Source organism: Kwoniella europaea, chromosome 1 (assembly GCF_036810445.1).
Source record: "Kwoniella europaea PYCC6329 chromosome 1, complete sequence".
NCBI lineage: Eukaryota > Fungi > Basidiomycota > Tremellomycetes > Tremellales > Cryptococcaceae > Kwoniella > Kwoniella europaea.
Window position 1 is genome coordinate 9,079,684 of NC_089487.1, and position 19,459 is coordinate 9,099,142.

Sequence of the window (19,459 nt, forward strand, 5' to 3'; positions counted from 1 at the left end):
TTCCATACATCATATCGTCTTAGAATCAGCAACCAAAAAAAAACCATTAAGAGCTTTTAACAACTACGAGTACCTTCCGCCAGTTCAGCAGAGAATAACCACGATCACATCCCGATTTCTCTCGTTAGATTAGTATCCCGAAAGACGGAGCAGCGCGTGTCGAATATCTGAGGGGAAATCCTCGTAAAACCGAGCTCGTTTGGATCACACCGCTTCATCATTACGTACAATCTGTAGCCGCCTACGTAGTGGCATCAAGCGGACTCGTCATCTCACGTTTATCCGCTTCCTGTCAAGATGTTTCGGTCAACAACAACAGAGTAAACCCTGAGTTGAACGAGAATGCAATTGGGAAAGGTCACTCTTTCTTAACGTTGTTATATAATACTTGCAGTAATCAGACAATAAACCGGTCAGAAGTAGAAACATGAGCACCGGACCAGCCAATATTCGAATCCGGGCCACTCTTTCCCGCACCGGCGGTGAGTGCGGCTAAGGATCAACATGTCTGAATCGGAACCGGTCCGCCGGCTTACCCTGAACATTTAGGGGCAGGGAGGGGGAAAAATTCGTCAGAGACGTCAGACGGCACAGCGATTCAGCCAAGAAGTTTTCTTGTTTCCCAGTGTTTCGGGCGAAAAGAAGAATTGGGAAATCCCGATGATTCACGAATCACCCTAAATCAATTAACTGTTGTGTTCTTGTTCTCATTCTTCATCGAGAGAGGATGTTGAAGGCGGAGCACTTGGAAGCGACTTCGGACCCCCAACCGGGGCGTTATATTTTTGAGGGGTGAAAGAGGGATGCAAAGATGTTATAAAAGGCCAACCGTCCTTGTGTCGAATTACCCGTGTTTCCCCCTCTGTCTCCAATCTTTCACTACTCAGTACTTATTTGCAAGATACGATGTCTACATACGATAACCAACAACACGAGGGGATAACCAAGACGACGGAGAAGACCCACGACGAACATGTTGAAGATTCCATTGCTGGCGATCTCGAGAAGGGCAAGGACCTGAACTCTGGTAATGCCGAACACTCCGATTTAGGTGCAGCGTGGCTCGCCGAATATACGGGACCTAGAAACGAGATTACTGATGAGGAGAATAATGCGGTGCGAAAGAGGATCGATGCCTTTTTACTGCCTATGTATGTCTATTGTGGAAACGTAAGAACCGGATCTGGTCATAGATGCTGACAAGGTCCTGTAGGATCTTCATCGTTTACTTCACCCAACAACTCGATAAATCATCATTATCCTTCGCCTCTGTATTCGGACTGAAGACCGATGCTCATTTAGTGTGAGTATCCTTCATCCCTGGAATGATCAGCAGTCTGGCTGACTTGTGATGTAGGGGACAACAATATTCGTGGCTCAGTAGTTTGGTCTACTTCGCGCAACTCGTGTTTCAACCTTGTGAGTAGAAACCATTGATGATTGGAAATGGAATCAAGGCTGACTATTATCGCAGTATCGGTCTATGCTCTCGTAAAAGTAGGTTCGATATCGGACAGGGATTCTGACGATACACACTCACTCGTTTCCTCTCCTAGCTGCCCGTCAATGTCTGGATCAGTATCTGTTTCTTCGGATGGGGTGCCTCTCTCTGTATCATGTCCGCTTTCACCAGCTTCGCCGGTTTGGCCGTCTGGCGATTTATCCTTGGTGCATTCGAGGCATCTATCTCACCAAGTATGCTCGTCGTGGTATCGATGTGGTGGACTCGACGAGAACAACCATTAAGAAACAAGTCAGTATCGAGTGGTATCGCACCCCGACTGTGACTTAGGGTCCTGTACTGACTCTCGTTTAAAATAGTATCTGGTACTCTGCCAATGGTATGGCTACCATCCTCGGTAGTTTGATCACATACGGTCTTGGTCAAGCCAAAACATCGTTACACCCTTATCAACTCATCTTCTTGGTATGTGGTTTGATGTGAGTCACTTGTCTAATCCTTCCTGACAGAAAAAATCATAAAAAGGAAAGAGAGCTGATCGTCTTGTCATGCTCGTAGTGCCGTTGTATTGTCTATCCCCTTTTTCTTCCTTTTCCCTGGACACCCAACCAAAGCTAGATGGCTAAACGATCACCAAAAGTACGTTTCGTTGGAACGAATCAGATTGAACAATACCGGTACTCAAAGTACAAGTAAGTGGGGAAAATACAACGCACAGCCAGGGTGTTGGAGAATCGGGCTTACCAGTTATGCTCTTTATAGCATTCAAATGGTCGCAAGTCAGAGAGTGTGTGCTAGACCCTAAATCTTGGTTCTGTGTCGTCAATGGTGGGTCAACGAAATTGATCAGATAGTCGGTTGCATCTACCACTGACGCATTGCCTTACGATAGTTTTCTGTATCTCCCTCGTCAGTGGTGGTATCACTACCTTTGGTCCATTGATTCTACAAGGTTTCGGTCTCAGCACTTTCGATACTATCTTATACAATATGATTCCCGGAGCCATCGGTATCGTCTCCAACATCTTGTGAGTATCAGCATAACATTAACCCGTTTTCAAAAAAGGAAAAGCGAGGTTGAGTGTTGACAATCTGTATGCTGTTTATTTCTCTGTCAGATCCGCTCTCGCTGTAACTTACACTAAGAGAAAGTTCCCCGTCTTACTCGTCGCTTCCGCTTTCCCTCTCGCGGCTGCCGCCGCGCTGTTCGCTTTACCCCGAGGTGCTGAACACAAATCGAAATTGTTGGGTGTCTACTTCATCCTCCAGGTCTATCAATGTATCAGTCCTCTCTTTTTCAGTTGGCAGTGGGTTATCTTTTTCATCTCCAATCTCAATATGAGCTGACCAACGGTCTCTGTGCAGATTCGCCAATACTGCCGGTCACACCAAGAAAACCACCACAACTGGTATGCTCTTTGTTGGTTTGAGTGTTGGAAACATCGTTGGTCCTCGTAAGTATCATTGTGCTAGCCGATTCGAGAATTTCAGTGGCTGACACATCTGTTTTTCCAAAGAATTGTACAAATCAAGCGAAGCACCTTATTATCACACCGGTCTTACTGCAAATCTCATCGTTCTCGGTATAATGTTCGGACTGATCATCTGTCAAGGACTGTACCTTCACATGTTGAACAAGCGAAATATCAAGCGAAGAATCGCCAGTGGAAAGACCGGTGCTCATATCGATCTATCACTTGAGAACTCCTCCAAATGGCAGGAACTTCGAGCGAAACAGAGAGCCGGTCAAGTTGCAGATGGTCAGCTTGAGGGTGAAGGAGCTTACAATGATCAAGCTTTCATGGATTTGTGAGTGTTCAAGTATTTGTATACGATATAAGATTATGTCGAAACTGACAATTTCCACGCAGAACCGATCTTCAAAATGAGGATTTCATTTACTCCTTGTAATGCATTTCAACCTACAATGCCGCAGAGCACCCAGGTGGTCTTTCCCATTCCCTTGTTGCCTCTTCAAATACCAAATATCGTCATAGTTGACTCATAGAATGTAGACGTATGTATCGCATGAAAACTCTATTCATAACTGTCCCCAGTAATCGTCATAGCAGATAAGCCTACAGTATAAACTCACAGGCGATGACCGCATTGTGCCAATCCAGGGAATACGAGTAGACTGACGGACCGATTTGCTGGAATCTGCGTGATAAGGGTCAAACGTCGCTAATAAGCCTTAACCATTAACTAATCACGTTATCATGCTTAGCAAAGAAGACCCCATCCATACTCGTATCGGCACTCGATTTGCGCCTGGTTGCGATTCAGAGTAATCAAACCGTGTCATTTCGATCCAGGAATACCACATACCTCGTCAGTCTGGTCCTACAACAGAATCCAATGAGGTCCGGTAGTACGCAGCGATGACGACGAAATACGACTTGTAATCTACTTGATTCGATTGGCTGTTTGACACCAACACTGTATATTTGTTAGATATACAACTCGATTTAAAACATGCCCACTACTTTCCCCCTTCTTTGTACTATACAGTTCACAGCTGCTGTGAATCACAAAGCATCAAATACAAGTAATCCAACCAAACAATGGCGGCGTTTATCCAACAAACATTAGAGAAAGTACCCGGTGTCGACCCTCGACCCCTTCAACGATCACAGTTCTTCTCGGGCCTTAACGAAGGTCCAGCTGCTACTGCCTCTCGAATCGCTGGTCTAGTCTCAGGAAGCCATGCGCAAGATAACTCACCTTACTATACTTCAAACTTTGGACAACTCTTACCTGATTCAGGTCATCCGTTGAACGTCGGTGGGATCCCATATCAAGGTGATGCGTTGCTTCTTGAGAAACAACAGGCATTCGATAGATCAAAGTTACAAGAGAGGATCGTACATCCTGCTGGATGGGCAGCTTTCGGTGAGTTACATGAAAATCCTCATTTCGTACCGACAATGCAATATTGTACTAAGACTGGACTGTACGTAAGATCGATACTGACATTCGTTGGGACTGTAGGTAAATTCACTGTTACTAAGGATGTATCAAAGTTCACCAAAGCAAGTTTCCTCAGTAGCGTAGGGAAATCTACCCCGATCTTCTGTCGATTGAGTACTGTCACCTATGGTGTAAGTTGAGCATACAGTGTCACACCACTAAGGGTGCTAATTACATTTTGTATATTGTGCTATACATTAGAGGGAATACCCCGATGCGGCTCGTAACCCCCGAGGGTTCGCTGTGAAATTCTATACCGATGTGAGTGACTTTGCCATTTCCTACTGTACTGTAGATATATGGCTGACAATCACGCAGGAAGGAAATTACGATATGGTTGGACTCAATTGGCCTGTCTTCTTCGTTCGAGATCCTTTCCAAGGTAAGTCCCTCCGTCTGAGAAATAGAAGATGATAATGGCTGATGTCTGATGAACTTCTAGGTCCTGATAATATCAGATCACAACAAAGAAACCCACAAAACTTTTTATTGGATTTTAGTGAGTACCGTGTCTGTAGCATTGCAAAACCTTCATTACTGTGGTCGTTGCTGATGATCCACCATTGTATAGACGCATGGTTCGACTTCCTCGCAAATGTCCCAGAATCCCAACATGCCGGTATGATGTTACTATCCGATCATGCCACTCCAGATGGTAATCATTTCTCTGCTTATGGGTGAGTCCTATGAGCTGCAGATCTAGATCCGACATGCAACCTATTGTAACATGCTAATTAGTATTGTATATCAGATGTCATACTTTCAAATGGGTTAATGCTGAGGGAAGCTTCGTCTATGTCAAGGTAAGCGGCATCAAAGATAGATGTTGTAGTCATGGTTAGTTGACTCTTGTGCAAAGTATCATTTCCGTCCTCATCATGGAGCGAAACAATTCGATTTCGACCAGACTATCATGACTCAAGGTGTTGATCCGGATTACTCCAAACGACAACTATACGAGACACTCAAGAACGGTGGGACTTACAAATGGACCATGATGATTCAAGTGAGTAGTCGTAACTCACTCAGGTCTGTCGTTGTCGAACATTCTCATGCTAATTCTTCTATTAGGTCATGACCCCTGAGGAAGCCTCGCAAACCAACTTTGATCCATTCGATGTTACCAAGATCTGGCCTCGAGGTGGGTCGTTTCACCTAATCTCCGCATAACTTGTATTATGTGCAATAGCTGATATCTTTGTGAAGGACAATTCCCAATGCAAGAAGTAGGCGAGATTGAATTAAACAGAAATCCAGAAGACTACCATCGAGATGTCGAGCAAGCTGCTTTCTCCCCCGGATCGTTGGTCCCTGGTATTGAACTTTCACCTGATACCTTACTCAACTGGCGAGCTTTCTTGTAGGTCATGGGTGCCAGTTTCAAAAACCATCTTTACGTATTGATCATCATTCACCAAATTTAGCTATCGAGACGCTCAGTACACTCGGCTCCAAAGTGCCAACATCCACCAGGTAGGCGTTTGAACAAATACACATTGGATCTTACAATATATGCTGATGAAGTTGTAACAGATTCCCGTCAACTGTCCTTGTATGTATTCCTTTCCATTAAAACCCCCCTTACAATTACGATTAGTACTGATCTTATACTTCCTCAGTCCTTTCGAAATTCCACTCGCCCGACAATTACTGGGGATCCATGCGAGTCGATGGTGACGTAGCAAGAAAGCCTACCTATGTGAGTTGATTTGTCCGAAGCAAAGATGATTACCTTTATTTGTCTCGACTTCGCTTTGCTTCGTATGGGTGCTGTCGCTGATCCTGATGATGAAAATCGACACAGTTCCCTAACAGTTATCAATCGACTGATCCCAGTTCCAGAGCACCAACATTCGCTGGCAAGTCCGTTGCGGAGGTTCCACACCAAGCTGCGTCGAACATCGTCTCAAGACAAAGTCACTGGCAACATGAAGGTGAACCAACAGAGTACGACCAGGTTAGAGAACTCTATACGAGAGTTATGACTGATACTCAAAGAGAACATCTTCATTCTAACACTGCCAAGTTGCTCAAAGTGAGTCGAGTTCGTGACTTGTGATGGTGGTATGACACACGCGGAAAAGGTTATTGACGCAAGGTGTTGTTTACTGTCTATTGGACTGTAGTTTGCCGATACGATTGTCCAACATAAGTATTTGGTCCAACAATGTGCTATATCCCCTCGATACGCTCAGGCAATCTACGATCTCCTTCCTGCTGACCAACAAGCTAAACTTGATATCGAAAAGATTGGACAAGATGCTTCTACAGCTCATTTGGTAGGTAAGGATCTGAGCTTCAAGAGCAAGGACGGAAGAAGTTTCATGGGAATGCCAATCCCCCATGCCAAGTAGGTTGATATCGTCTGTAAGAATTTAGAATGCCCAGGAAACTCATGAATCGAATTGTCAAGATCATCTGCGTGTCGCTCAAGTTCTGCTAGGGTGCAAGACTTGATAAAATAATTGAGATATTTCATATACAACACTGACGACGATTGAATTTATACATACTATTCGACAGAGCCACAATAACAAACTGAGAAGTCAATCATGGAAGTGCCGTCAACTTCTTCATTACCACTCAAATGCTCTACCTTGATACCTCTCTGGCATCTCTCTCCCATTCGCTTTGTAGATCAGCTCCACCGCACCATCCCATTGTTTCCTTCCATTCCCTTTAAACAACCTATATTGAGCAGGCGAATTAACGCCTCTTACCAATAACCCATACAATTCTCTATTGTACCACCAGAACTTCCATGCCTTCCAACCCCATCCTCCCAGATACTCGTTCACGCTAGTTCCAGCCACATCATTCAAGAACGATTCGAAATCTCTCGCAATAGTCGGTCCAGTCCTGAATGTCCTCCAACGCTTTACTAATCTTACATTAGCATGGTAATTACCTTCACACCATTCGTCCACTTCTACTTTATTTTGCGGTAATTTGTTGGCAGAATTGAGGTTACCAGCGAAAACTTGAGTGATAGCTTGAGAGATGAGATCGCTATTTGGATGAATGGCGAAACTAAATCCTTTACATGGACCTATAAATGCTAGAGAATCGATGAATTGCGGATGAAAGATATTCTGATATAATCTAGGATATAATAATCCATTTGAATGTTCTAAATTTTCCCATTCTTTCGGTTGATGACTCGCTGGATTAGCTTCAGGTGATAGATTCGAATAATCAAAGTACGCTCCAGTACAGAATATCACCACATCCACCTCAGTATGCACTTCTTTACCATCAAAATCTTCAGTGATGATGCCATTAGATGTAAATGATTTTATACCGTTCAACGGGATTACCTCGCCAGATGTGAATTTATCAATGATATGATCGTTAATCACTCCCCAGGTGTTTTTGAATGCCGGTGCAGGAAGTAATCTCCATTCGGGTTTGAGATTCGGATAAACCTTGAGCATGTTGGAGACCATCACTTTGTTGGGGATGTAATCGCCCAACCATGGGATGTACTTGTCGAAGAATGTCATGAGTGAGCTGAGTTGACGGGTGACTTTGGTGTCGAATGCCTTTCCGTCGACTATTCGAGGACACTGGGAAGGGGCGTAATAATAAGATCAACATGAATATCAACCAGACCTCCTACGATATCTAGCTGATTTTGGAATGATAGTGATGAACATACTTACTATCCTTATACCTGATCGATGTGACATGTAAACTTCTTTGGCGACTCCCGCCAAGTCCACAGCAGTGTCACAGGCAGTGTATGACATTCCGACTATTACAACCCTCTTGCCAACATACTCCTCGGGGCTATACGCAGTGAAGTATGGGCATATTCATCAGCATCCTTGATTCCTTCCCTATGCTTCGTCTTGTAGTCGCTGATGGGTCATGACTGAACTGCGGTGGACGATGGGTACAAAAATAAGGTGAACTCACCCTTTGTATTCCTTTCCCATAACGAACTCCCCTTTAAAATCCGCTTCTCCCTTATACTTAGGCTTATAGCTCCTCTCCCATGGTCCAGTACATACTACCACCTTATCGAACCTTTCAACTATATCCTTTTCATCCGAGGTATAATGAACGTTCCATGCTTGACCATCCTGGGATCGCTCTAACAGGGTGATGACGATACCCAGTCGCATGTATTGGAGAAGGTCAAAATGATTCACATAATCTTGAAGATTAGAGTAGATATCTGATGCACGAGGGTAGGTAGGAACATCTGTAAGAGAATGGATTGTTTGAGATATGAGTAGGCACCTTGATGGATAGGTTGCATGCAATAGAATAGCTTACCGTCGTTGAATGAGAAGTCCGTGTAATGACCCTGTGCAGTGCGTCTACCCCATCAGCTCCTTCACGATCAAGCTATCGGCAATGTGATATCTGATGAGGTGATCTTGACCCACAAAGTACTTGGAAGTATTAGCTATCGTGTCTATAATCACACATCGCATTCAGCTTGATTCCCCTTGTCATACTTATCATGTCCAGATGGATCAACTCACTCTTCAGAACGGAGATCTGTTCCTTATCCTCGTTATACTTCCATAATCCACCATAATAATCATTACGTTCAAATCCAACCACTTGGAAACCTTGTTCCACCAGGTTCTTGACCTGGACGATACCTGATATACCTAAGATTGGAACCAAAGAGCAAGGTAAGCTAAAGGTCAGCGGTGGTATCCCATGGGAAGTACGATCTTCTAAACCACCCACCCAGTCCTAACACTGCTACTCTACCTTTCGAGCTGTTGTCATGCTGTTGACTGGATGTCATGATGTCTCGTAGGTGCTACACTTGAGAGGTAGGGTCATGTCAATGTAAAGATCAGAAGATATGTATATGGTTTAGTGATCTACGGCGATACGGCCATGCTGATGAGGTTCCGTTTCCCGTGTGGGAGTGTGTGGGAGTATGTATGTTGCACCCGAGATAGATCCGATAAAGATCACAATCGTATAGCCCTCCTTTAGCCCTTCTTTGGGAGTCTGTGTCGCACAAGTTGGATCTGGATCCGTTGTTATGACTTTCCCATTGAGGCTGTACAAATCATACAGCACTGGTGGAGTACGGGTATATGATTTCAAACGACCTGTATAATTAAGATTACGATTGCTGGATATCGATTCCGGTATCAGTACAGGGCTCCCCCTTATCTCGGAGATATGCAAGATCTCAGACCGACCCGCCCAGACTGTGCACAGCATTCCTGCTTTTCATTCGGGTTCATGTCTTGTCCTGCCCAGTGGTTTGTAACCGCTCTTGGCGGTGCGAAGTGTTGTCCTCGTTAAATATCGTGAAGCATGTTCCCCGCGGCCGGAATGAAAGAGTTATCCTGCCGAGATGGTTATCTTACAACCTGTATGCTGATGTCATTCCATGTTTAGACTCTTTCTTGGCACCGGTTATTCATGATGATAATGAGAGGACTTTTGATCGGTCATGTTGATCCTTCTCGCCATGAGACACAAATGTATATATATATATATATATATATACACGAGACGATGGGGTCCTAACGTTTCTCTACAACCCAACACGGTGAAATAAATTACATTACTCGATACTTTAGTCACCAACCACATACACCATGGCCGTCGCTATAGGATCTTTCATCCCCGTCCCATTCTCCGAAACTACAGTCGCCCTACTCAAAGCAGGACCTGCACAAGCTCTTCAACCTGTCTCACCCTCGATAGGAGTATACTCTGAACATGTAGTCGGTGGACCTACTGGATTGATCTTGCAGTCTGATCCATTCGATAACAACGGAGTAAGTTTTGTCCATGAAAATTGGGATCGTGTCTCGTTTCGTAAAGTAGAAAGGGACGGGGAGCTGATCCGAATCGATGATTGTAGGAAGACTTCCTGATTCGAGACTTGGAAGGGAATTTAAGATTAGTATGTAGGACCAATACAGCTTCTGGCAAACACGGAAAAGGTGAGTTTAACATCATACTACCCTATATCCAGTCACCTACACACTGACGTTTCGGCTCGTCCTGATTTGGTCATGCCAATACATACATAGTCATCACCGATATCAACGGTAATATCCTTATATCTCTCAAATCGAAAATATCTATATCCAAGTCATATGTAGGAGAGGATGTAAGTGGGAAAGAGGTTTTGAAAGTGAAAAAGAAATTTGCTCGTGAGTGTCATGTGTCATTATCCCCATCGAGAATCAGTATACTGTAGTATGAATGACCATTCTAATTAAAATTGGATGATCTGCAGTCGGATCAGCATTCGAGGCGTCATTCCACGATGCCCTATCATCCAAATCGAAGTCTATTCAACTCCGGGGTGATTTCTGGTTAGGTTCAGCAGATATACTAGTAGTCAGCGGACCATTGATAGCTCAGTTCTCGAGGAGGAAAGTGGATAGTCAAGGGTTAAATCCGAATAAAGAAACTGTGAGTATTTTGAGGTGATATCGCAATATCCATCTCATCCACTGTTGTATGCGCATTATATCCGTTTGACATTTTGACAGTGCTGACTTATACTTATACTTTTATAGTACATTGTCAATGTCGCCCCTGGAGTGGATCTCGCTTTGATAACGGCAATTTTGTATATGTTTTGAACAAGCTTCCAAAGAGAAATTACTACAACAACAGATAGCCCAGTCGAAGCATGGCTCCCAACCGAGATCATAGTTGACAGTGTTGAGAGATACACGTTAATCTCAGAACAGGGAAGAAGAAGGCAAAGGAAAGGGAAAGAAAACATCTTATGATATATCTTTGTAGTAACGACATGTATCACATACAATATACAGATGCCTTTGCCCACTGTCTTGCGTCTGAGAACAACGGGTAGAGAGAGAGAGCACACTCCTTCTACTATTTGGACCAAAAAGTAAGAGAGTAACTACAGCACCCGGGATTCCCAAGTGGTCCCCCACCTTGGTACTAACCGAGCGATAGGCAACTTAAGCTTCCCAGAGCGGACGGGATGGGATGGGGCGTTTTATACCTTCTATGGCCGTAGATGAAAGTGTGAGCATGTTGTTGCAATTATATGGATTAAAAAGGGAGTCAAAGGAGAATGATTTGAGGAATATGAGTGGATATTCCCAATCAGATGAAACACAGATTACTAGTACAATATCTTCTCAATAGTCCCAGAAGGAGCTTCTTTTAATCGCATAGAGGCAGCTCATTGGTAACATCTATGATGCATGTAAGGCTACACATCGTCTATAACGGTGTTTTTGTATTGCTATAAGAATCATTGTCCATCGACATCAATCACTGACCTCTCAATGAACCCTCCCTCCCGGTTAAAGATGTCCATCTATATATCTATCCAGATCAGAAGACGTGTCTAGGGAGATTCAGCAACAGCATCAATCTCTTCATTAGCTTTCTTGTTGTTCAAAAAAGAAGTTTCGAATCTTCTTGTCCTTGGTTTTTCAGGTCGGGGTCCAACTCCAGCTCCAGCTCCGGTAGCAGTTTCCACATGTTCAGTGGTACCTCTCGTGCCCTTCTTTTCGTCTTTGGCAACAACCGTGGCGAGATCGAAATCTTTCCATTTTCTCGTAGGAATTCGAGCTTCCATCATGAAGCTAATAAATATCATCAGCAAAGATGCAGGAGAATTTCAGGAGCTGGAAAAAACTCACTTGATCTCTTCAAGTGTTCTGCCGATGGTTTCGGGGATGAAGAAGTATACGAATAAAAGGGAAGCAAGAGCTCCGAGCGAGTAAACCTAATCATTCAATACAAGATATCATATCAGCTACCAACGTATCATTAATATTGAATGTGGACGTGAAAGGAAACTTACAAAACCGATCATGGGTCCTAATCCAGCTTCATTAGGTTGGAACAAGTAAGGTAAAGTGAAGGTGACTACCCAAGCAGAAACCCAGAACAAGGCAGTACCGATTGACAAATGCTTTTGTCTATTTCTTCCGGTTGACATCTCAGCGGCTACTACCCAAGCTAAAGGACCCCATGCGACGTTGAATGCGAAGACGTAAAGACAAATCATTGCTGCGACTGCTTTACCGAATGATGGATGGTCGGCGAGGTAAGGCTCGAATCTCTCTCCTTGTCCTGCTACCGCTCCCAAAGCTCCTACTACGAGTAAAGTGAATAACATGAAAACACCACTGAAATTAAAAAGGAATAAATCAAAATCAGCTTAAGTTATGATGCACCGCATTGGTAGAGTACGAGACGAAGGATAACTGACGTGTAGAGGAGTAAAGGTCTTCGACCGAATCTGTTAACAACGAAGAAGGAAGCGATAACACCGATGACTTCAATACAGTCGACAATGATCTGTAAACCATGATGTTAATCCGTTGTGATTGTCAAAACAGGCAATTGGTTGTGAATCACTCACTGTGATGATGAAAGTGTCCTTGAGACCAACAAGAGTGAAGAAAGTAGTAGTGTACGAGAAGATGAACTGGACACCTGAGATCTGTTGAGATACAAGGATACCGACGGTAGCGATGAACTTTCTTCTTTCGACGGGGTTTTCTGTAAAAACGGACGAACATTTGAAATTGTTAGCCACTGGATTGTTCTCCATGATGATCCGTCCCTTTGATAGAATTTTTGATTGTGATGTTACCACTCACTCCACAGATCACTCCATCTGGAAACACTACTGGAAGATTCAGCTTCCTCTTCTCTTGATTTATTCAAAATGGCCAATTGTTCTTGAACCAAAGAATCCTGATAGTCGGAGCCAGCGTGGATTTTCTTCAATGCTCTTTCGGCTTTAGCTTCTTTGCCTCGGTACAAGAGCCATCGAGGTGATTCAGGTACAATGAAGAGGACTCCAAAGAGAAGTACCACCCAGACGAGGTTGATACCGACAGGAATTCTCCATGAACTGTATAATAAGTAAACATCAGCACAAATCCTCCTGACAAGGTTGTAATCTGTTTTTACTCACGCGGTGCTTTCCAGAGTGTGAGCACCAAGACCTACACAAGCACCGATAACTTGTCCAATGGCCAACATCAATTGCCAACTAACAGTAAGTTGGAGTCAACAATTGAGATTCAGTACCAAGATAGAGCGGACTGGCTGGAACATACCTTGAAACACAAGCACCTCTAATTTCTACGGGAGGAATCTCAGAGAGGTACAGTGGAGCACTGTTCAGATCATTGTTAGCCACTGCTCGATCAGTTCATATTACCCACTCAACTCACGCGTTGGAGATGATACCAATACCTGCACCAGCAATCAACCTACCAACAGTCAAGAGCGCACCACTTCCGACGATGATCATTTGCAAGACGACACCAATAGCGAGTAAGATGATAGCTGACAACAGACCACCTTTTCGTCCGGAGTAATCACTAAACACACCAGAAGTCAATCACAATGTACAAGCCTGAGGAGAGTAATTGACACATACCCGATGGGACCAGCAGCTAAGGAACCAACGACTTCACCAACTTGAATGATTGATACCCATAATGATTGATCACTACTTGAAATGGCGGGTTCACCATCAATGATATCACCAAATTGTCGGACTATTAAGCACCAACTTCGTCAATATCCCATGTCGCTTTAGCAGTGATCACATGTACTCACCGAAGACAGGTGTTTCTAGTAAAGAGGTGAAGTAGGTACCATCGTAACCATAAGCGATAGGTGCGATAGCGATCAAAGCACAGAAGAAGATGGGTCTTCTATATTCTTTCTTGAGGAAATCTCCCCACGAATCAAGTCCTGAATCTCCACTGGCAACAGCAGCTACCATCTTGTTGATTTGGATTTGTTTGTAGTCTGGCTAAAAGTTGGATTGATAGATTGGAAAAGAAAGGCTTCTTTCGAATAATTAGCTAGCATACATATACAATTCTTTACACATCCCCCCGAAAATCACCCCCAAGGGGCTATGAGAGATTTTTTCTTCCACCTCCTCCACCTGCTGTTAGACGTGTTTACATCTTTTTCATGTCCCAATTCAGCTCATTGCCGCAAACGAGCTTTAGGAATTGAAAGTTTTCCCTAAATTATCCGTCATCGGCAATCACTCTCCTTCGGTAAGTATGCACTGTATCAGTCTAGTCTAAATCATCTTGTTGCCAGGTACGTCACTCCGATCGGAATGTAGGATGGGCGAAAGGAAAGGAAGAGCCTTTGCAGTAACGCCTTCCACGTCACTTCATTACGATTTAGCCTGACAAACAAGCGAAAAGACAGATGAAAAAAGTTTTTCCACCAGGAAGCGAGAGATCTTGAGAGTTCATACCGCCGGTAACGACATGTTTCAGGGTACATATGCAGGGGGGTAATTCCTCATTGTGGCTAAGCCGGCATTTAGGTCCTCAGCTCACAGTCACGATTTACCTGCTGAATTGTTGCCTGAAGCGAAAGGATTACATCATTTGGCTTCGGACGTACTGTATCGACTCCGATCATCTTCTAGTTGTATTCTCTTGGCAGGCGTGTTCGCATCCACACCGTATATGTGATTCTATGCTAAAAAAAATGGGTTGGAGCAGACGATCGAAGGTTCGAAGCGGCAATAGCAAGGGTCAAATCCCATGAGAAAAAGGATTTTTATAGTCAGGCACATCCCATCAAAAGACACTCGCAGAAAAAAGCAAACACGCTAGAGACCAGCACATGGGGCTCGTCGCTCCATGATTCTTGGGGTCGTTGGGTGACCGAATCATCTCCATGTTGTACAAGGGGGGCAGAGGGGGTCAATGAAATTGGTATGAAAGGGACAGATAAGTCGCAGCGAAGAATTCGCGCAGCTTCAATCACAAATCAGACATATCGTCAAAGTTATGGACATGTCAGTGAGGCAAAGGCATCGGCCGACTTTGTCACAAGGCAGACATGCATTGGTATCAAATTTACCGATGGATGGATAACACAAGATGACAATTCATCATATAACACAAACAACACACCACAGCAAACATGCAAGCGATCCTAACAAAGGAAACACTTCTTCACCTCTTGACTCTAGCGTGTATGGTGTATGAGACATACCGAATTTCAAGATCTCGGCAAAATCCAATACCAACATCTTTGCGTTTCTTACTAGACTGATTTACCGATTGATTGGGATCAAAGGCATCTGGCAAAACAGCTTCTCAAAGCGACATTGCAAATCTGCACGTTACCTACGGGCCCAAGGGTACCATATCAGCTGACTGCCTATACTACTAGAGTGGTAATCGATTGATCGCCTTCCGATGACAACGGCATGGAGTTATGAGAAGCATTTTTTGGGGAAAGGGAAGTGAATGTGTAGGTTACTCACCGTAAACGCTCATACAGCTCAAATACCCTGCATTACAAGTTGCTTTGCATGCGAGATAAGGATTCCAAGCCTCTGTCATTGGGATAGAGGCGAAGAAGAAGATGATAAGCAAGATCCAAAGTAAAGTGAGTGGGTTGAATCGGGCCATTGCGTGTATGGTTGGGCGATATGGCAGTTGGAAAGATGATGAGTGAGAAAGCTTTGGGTGGTGGCTAATGACCAGCGATACAACGATATTAGTGGAGAGGAACGAGGGACTCATCAAGCCGATGAAGTATCACTTACTTCGAGTTGGTCCAAGATAATATCACGCTAGTGGTAGCTGTAAGGGGTATTGAGCTGGGTACAGTACGAGAAATATAGGAATATATGATTTATAAAGAACATGTCGAAGGGTATTGAAGGAGATTTACTTATCATCGATATTTATACCTTTCCGACCCAAGCTCGCAATGACAATCCTGTCATTTGTTGGCTTATCTTATTATCCCGAATGGGGAAGTGTCAAGATCAAGTCGAAGAAAACGCGTGGTCAAGTGTATACGGTAAAAGGTAAAATGAAAATGTCAAACATGATGTTGCTCGTCTCCATCAAATCATCAACAACGAGGAGTTGGTCTGGTTTGGGAAAGATAAATTCCATTTTTTTAAGGGGAATGGGTAATGGCAGTGAAATTGTTTTCATTTCCCACTTGTTTAGCTTGATTTGTAAACATCATCAAGACATCATCGTTACACAAGGAAGGATGGTCGACTTTTATCGTTGGTTTCTCACCAATACCTGATAAGGAAAGGAGTTGGAAGAGGCGTGTTCAAGGTTTTAGTTATATCAATCTGTACGCTAACAATTCCAAACACTCCTTTTGTTGTAACGTGGATGGAGCCACCATCGTCGTCAACTTACCGTACATCAACAGAGGAAGAAAGATCACTGGTCTTTTGATACAGTCTAGGATGGAGTGGCTGAAAAGGGGAGGTAGCTGAGTCACATTATCCGTGTGTTTACATGGACCACCTTTCCGTTTACTTCTGTAATAACTTTAAATTCTCTTCTTTCCCCATCCCATCCCATCCCATCTCATCTCATCTATGTCGTCCAGCACAGCACAGCAGGAGGCAGTAAACGTTCACCCCCACTTTGACGAAAGGACCATATTATCGATGGCGGGCAGGTGCGTATTATCCCATCACCATCATGTACCGCCGGTTGCGAATTAGCTAGATCGGAATACCCGCATCAGTGCTGTTGATGACGCCATATAACCAAGACATTACCCATAAGTGGGGTCAACATGCTTGAAAAGTCGTTTTCAGAGGGTGATCCGTACCATTGCGGATCAAATTGTGAGACGGTCCGAGCTTGAACTATATTACGCACGGTTCTGACACCTTAAACCTTATACCTGTGCTGTACGAACGAAAGTATGCTTCGCGATTGGTCGATCTCTCATCGGCATGAAGACGAACCGGTTCACTCTTATATCATCGCCTTGTGATGGAACGAACTCATATATCAAGAGAGATCATTAAAATGCACGTCGTTATAAAAGAGATATACCATAGTTCCATTTGGTCAGTTTGCCTCTTCCCTTTCGATCTTAAACAAATCGTGTTTGACAATTATTTGACATTATTCATAATACCGAGAAAGGAATCGCATCTATCTATTGTGAGATATATGTATCAACAAGGAACCAAATACATTCACATCTATGTTGTTCATTATAGGAGTAAAGTAGTCTATATGGTGAGTCGATTTATGTTACTATGAGAGTAGAGGTTGTAGTGTAGTGCAGTGAAGTGGGAAAACGGAGTTATGTAAATGTGAACGAAAGGCAGGGAAGAAAACTGATCGTCCATGTATAATTGGCAGTTACGAGATTCGTTTCCTACTACTGTGAATGTCCATTGAGAGAGGATTGGCAGTGTGTGGAGCGATGAAGGTGAAAGTGAAAATGGAAATGGAAATGGAAATGGAATGCGTTGAAAACGTGTTTTAGGTGAGTTTGATGGTTGTAGCGAGTGGCCGATCTAACAGTGCATGTAGCATACTGTCCTGATCGAGTAACATGATGCGAGTCGAGGACCGGACACTAAATAGCAAATACAGAAATCGATTGAGTTAGCCCTGTCACGTACACATATACATGCACACACTTGTGTATGATTCTCGATCAAGGATATCAGGAGATGTAACGATATTTCAACCGGTCAACACGAGTTTCGACAACGTCAAACAACTATGTCCTACGATATTGTTATGGAGAAAGCGGAAAGAGATGCGTCGCTCATCCGCATCAAAAGCATGACATAGCAGGAAAGAAGAGAAAAGAAGACTTCCGAGAAATGCATTTTTTATACGGGTGGCAAATCGATGCGCTCCGATCGAAATATTGAGGAGATGAAGGGAATTACCAAGTTTGGTATCATTGATGACATATACCTTCAGAAGAGCAACACGGATGGGTAGGATACAAGGTGAGTGGTAAAGGGGATGAGGAGAGTACGTCATAATATACGACACAGGTATTCGCAGTCGAGAGAAAGAGAAAACATGAAGAAAGGGGAGAGAGAAAGTGAGAATGACAACTCACTGGCAACCCTCGCGCACATTGCGAACTTCTGTTCACACTGTTGTCTACAATAATATGACATGTAGACTGGTGTAAAACCAGCATCTGCAGGAGTAGCCAAGAAAGCTATTACGAGCAGTAAGAAGAGGAGGAAGATGATTGGTGAGAAAATGGATCGAGTGGATTTGGTAGTTGACGACATTGTTCTTCGATTTTAGGTTGTTATGAGCGGTCAAGCTGTTTTAAGTAATATTTATCGTATGGTTGACTGACTGACTAAGCTGTGAAGTCTTTTAAGTTGTAGTTGTGGACTGTATTGATAGATGGCTTAGACGTCAAATGGATAAGAAGAAAGGTGAAGAGATCGTCAAGATATGTTGAAGTATTTATACCTTTTTCAAGCAAGATCGAAGAGTATGTCGAAAATTTCGTCCGAAAGCAAAATTCAACACTATAGTATTCTATACACCGCATCTTTCTCCCTTAACAACCCGATGAAAGAGGACCAGCATCTCTCTTCTCTCTCAACTCTGGGTTTTTCGTCTAAAGTGAAATTTTTCTCACACTACAACCATCAACAAAGTACATCGCTTTAAGGTCGTGCGCCCTTTCCATCTTTACATATTTCAAGCTGAGAAATCCAGAACTTGATATTTTTACGCTTGATATATTTTGATGATCAACAGGATCACCCTCGTTTCAAATTGTTGCTAAAAATTCCGATCAAAAATGTCAACGCCACACTTGAAATTTGAGTGAATTCGTCTGTGCAACCACACAAAATTTGCAGTTACCAAAGATACAAAGACAATTTAGTACATTGTAAGAATCACATGTACAGTACAAGGAGCGCGAAGTTAGCCAGTCCGTTACCCGTTACCACTAGTTAGTCTGAAGCTTAACTCGGATTGAGTCGGAATTTATTCTATAAAAGATTGCCGAGTAACACTAATCGATCATCAAGGGAATACAACATTCATGAAACTGGTGGTTCGACTCAATCTTCCAAACTTCGGAACCTTCTTGGTACTCTAATTTCCATTAACATGAGGTGAAGGTCTTGGGGTTCAACTGGAAAGTATCGTGTGGATCCTTGGTTCACCTAGGTTACGATGTCTGGACTGCCTCGATCTTCTCGGTTGGGTGAAGAGGGTAGGATAATAGTGTGTGAATGCGAAACCTTCTTTGCACTCTCTG

General features: G+C 43.5%; 5 protein-coding genes and 1 non-coding gene across 6 annotated transcripts; 3 read left to right on the forward strand and 3 right to left on the reverse strand.

The window, feature by feature from the left end:
* Nucleotides 1–906: 906 nt before the first annotated feature.
* Nucleotides 907–3,373, forward strand: V865_003459 (uncharacterized protein; the record flags this gene model as incomplete). Its single annotated transcript, XM_066227254.1, has 13 exons — nt 907–1,151; nt 1,214–1,303; nt 1,358–1,419; nt 1,475–1,497; nt 1,557–1,753; nt 1,822–1,941; nt 2,021–2,154; nt 2,225–2,290; nt 2,355–2,490; nt 2,581–2,769; nt 2,828–2,916; nt 2,980–3,271; nt 3,334–3,373. 13 exons carry the CDS (start codon nt 907–909, stop codon nt 3,371–3,373), a joined length of 1,683 nt encoding a protein of 560 aa, XP_066083351.1.
* A 653-nt stretch (nt 3,374–4,026) lies between these two features.
* V865_003460 (uncharacterized protein) lies at nt 4,027–6,786 on the forward strand (the record flags this gene model as incomplete). The annotated part of the gene is made up of 15 exons (XM_066227255.1): nt 4,027–4,354; nt 4,454–4,563; nt 4,634–4,693; nt 4,751–4,814; nt 4,875–4,931; nt 5,004–5,109; nt 5,184–5,235; nt 5,292–5,438; nt 5,504–5,573; nt 5,639–5,792; nt 5,857–5,905; nt 5,966–5,984; nt 6,052–6,131; nt 6,237–6,467; nt 6,559–6,786. 15 exons carry the CDS (start codon nt 4,027–4,029, stop codon nt 6,784–6,786), a joined length of 1,755 nt encoding a protein of 584 aa, XP_066083352.1.
* A 222-nt stretch (nt 6,787–7,008) lies between these two features.
* On the reverse strand, nt 7,009–9,200 carry V865_003461 (uncharacterized protein; the record flags this gene model as incomplete). Its single annotated transcript, XM_066227256.1, has 7 exons — nt 7,009–7,998; nt 8,095–8,221; nt 8,351–8,639; nt 8,714–8,744; nt 8,827–8,855; nt 8,926–9,057; nt 9,140–9,200. The coding sequence occupies 7 exons, from the start codon at nt 9,198–9,200 to the stop codon at nt 7,009–7,011; spliced, it is 1,659 nt and encodes a 552-aa protein (XP_066083353.1).
* An 814-nt stretch (nt 9,201–10,014) lies between these two features.
* V865_003462 (uncharacterized protein) lies at nt 10,015–11,016 on the forward strand (the record flags this gene model as incomplete). The annotated part of the gene is made up of 5 exons (XM_066227257.1): nt 10,015–10,197; nt 10,284–10,365; nt 10,456–10,578; nt 10,665–10,843; nt 10,951–11,016. The coding sequence occupies 5 exons, from the start codon at nt 10,015–10,017 to the stop codon at nt 11,014–11,016; spliced, it is 633 nt and encodes a 210-aa protein (XP_066083354.1).
* Nucleotides 11,017–11,301: 285 nt separating this feature from the next.
* On the reverse strand, nt 11,302–11,422 carry V865_003463. Its single transcript, XR_010725576.1, has one exon. It is a non-coding gene; the product is annotated as a 5S ribosomal RNA (ribosomal RNA).
* Nucleotides 11,423–11,759: 337 nt separating this feature from the next.
* Nucleotides 11,760–14,168, reverse strand: V865_003464 (uncharacterized protein; the record flags this gene model as incomplete). Its single annotated transcript, XM_066227258.1, has 11 exons — nt 11,760–12,000; nt 12,058–12,143; nt 12,222–12,549; nt 12,633–12,721; nt 12,786–12,925; nt 13,027–13,283; nt 13,347–13,424; nt 13,492–13,551; nt 13,609–13,758; nt 13,818–13,938; nt 14,000–14,168. The coding sequence occupies 11 exons, from the start codon at nt 14,166–14,168 to the stop codon at nt 11,760–11,762; spliced, it is 1,719 nt and encodes a 572-aa protein (XP_066083355.1).
* Between the last annotated feature and the right edge of the window lie 5,291 nt (nt 14,169–19,459).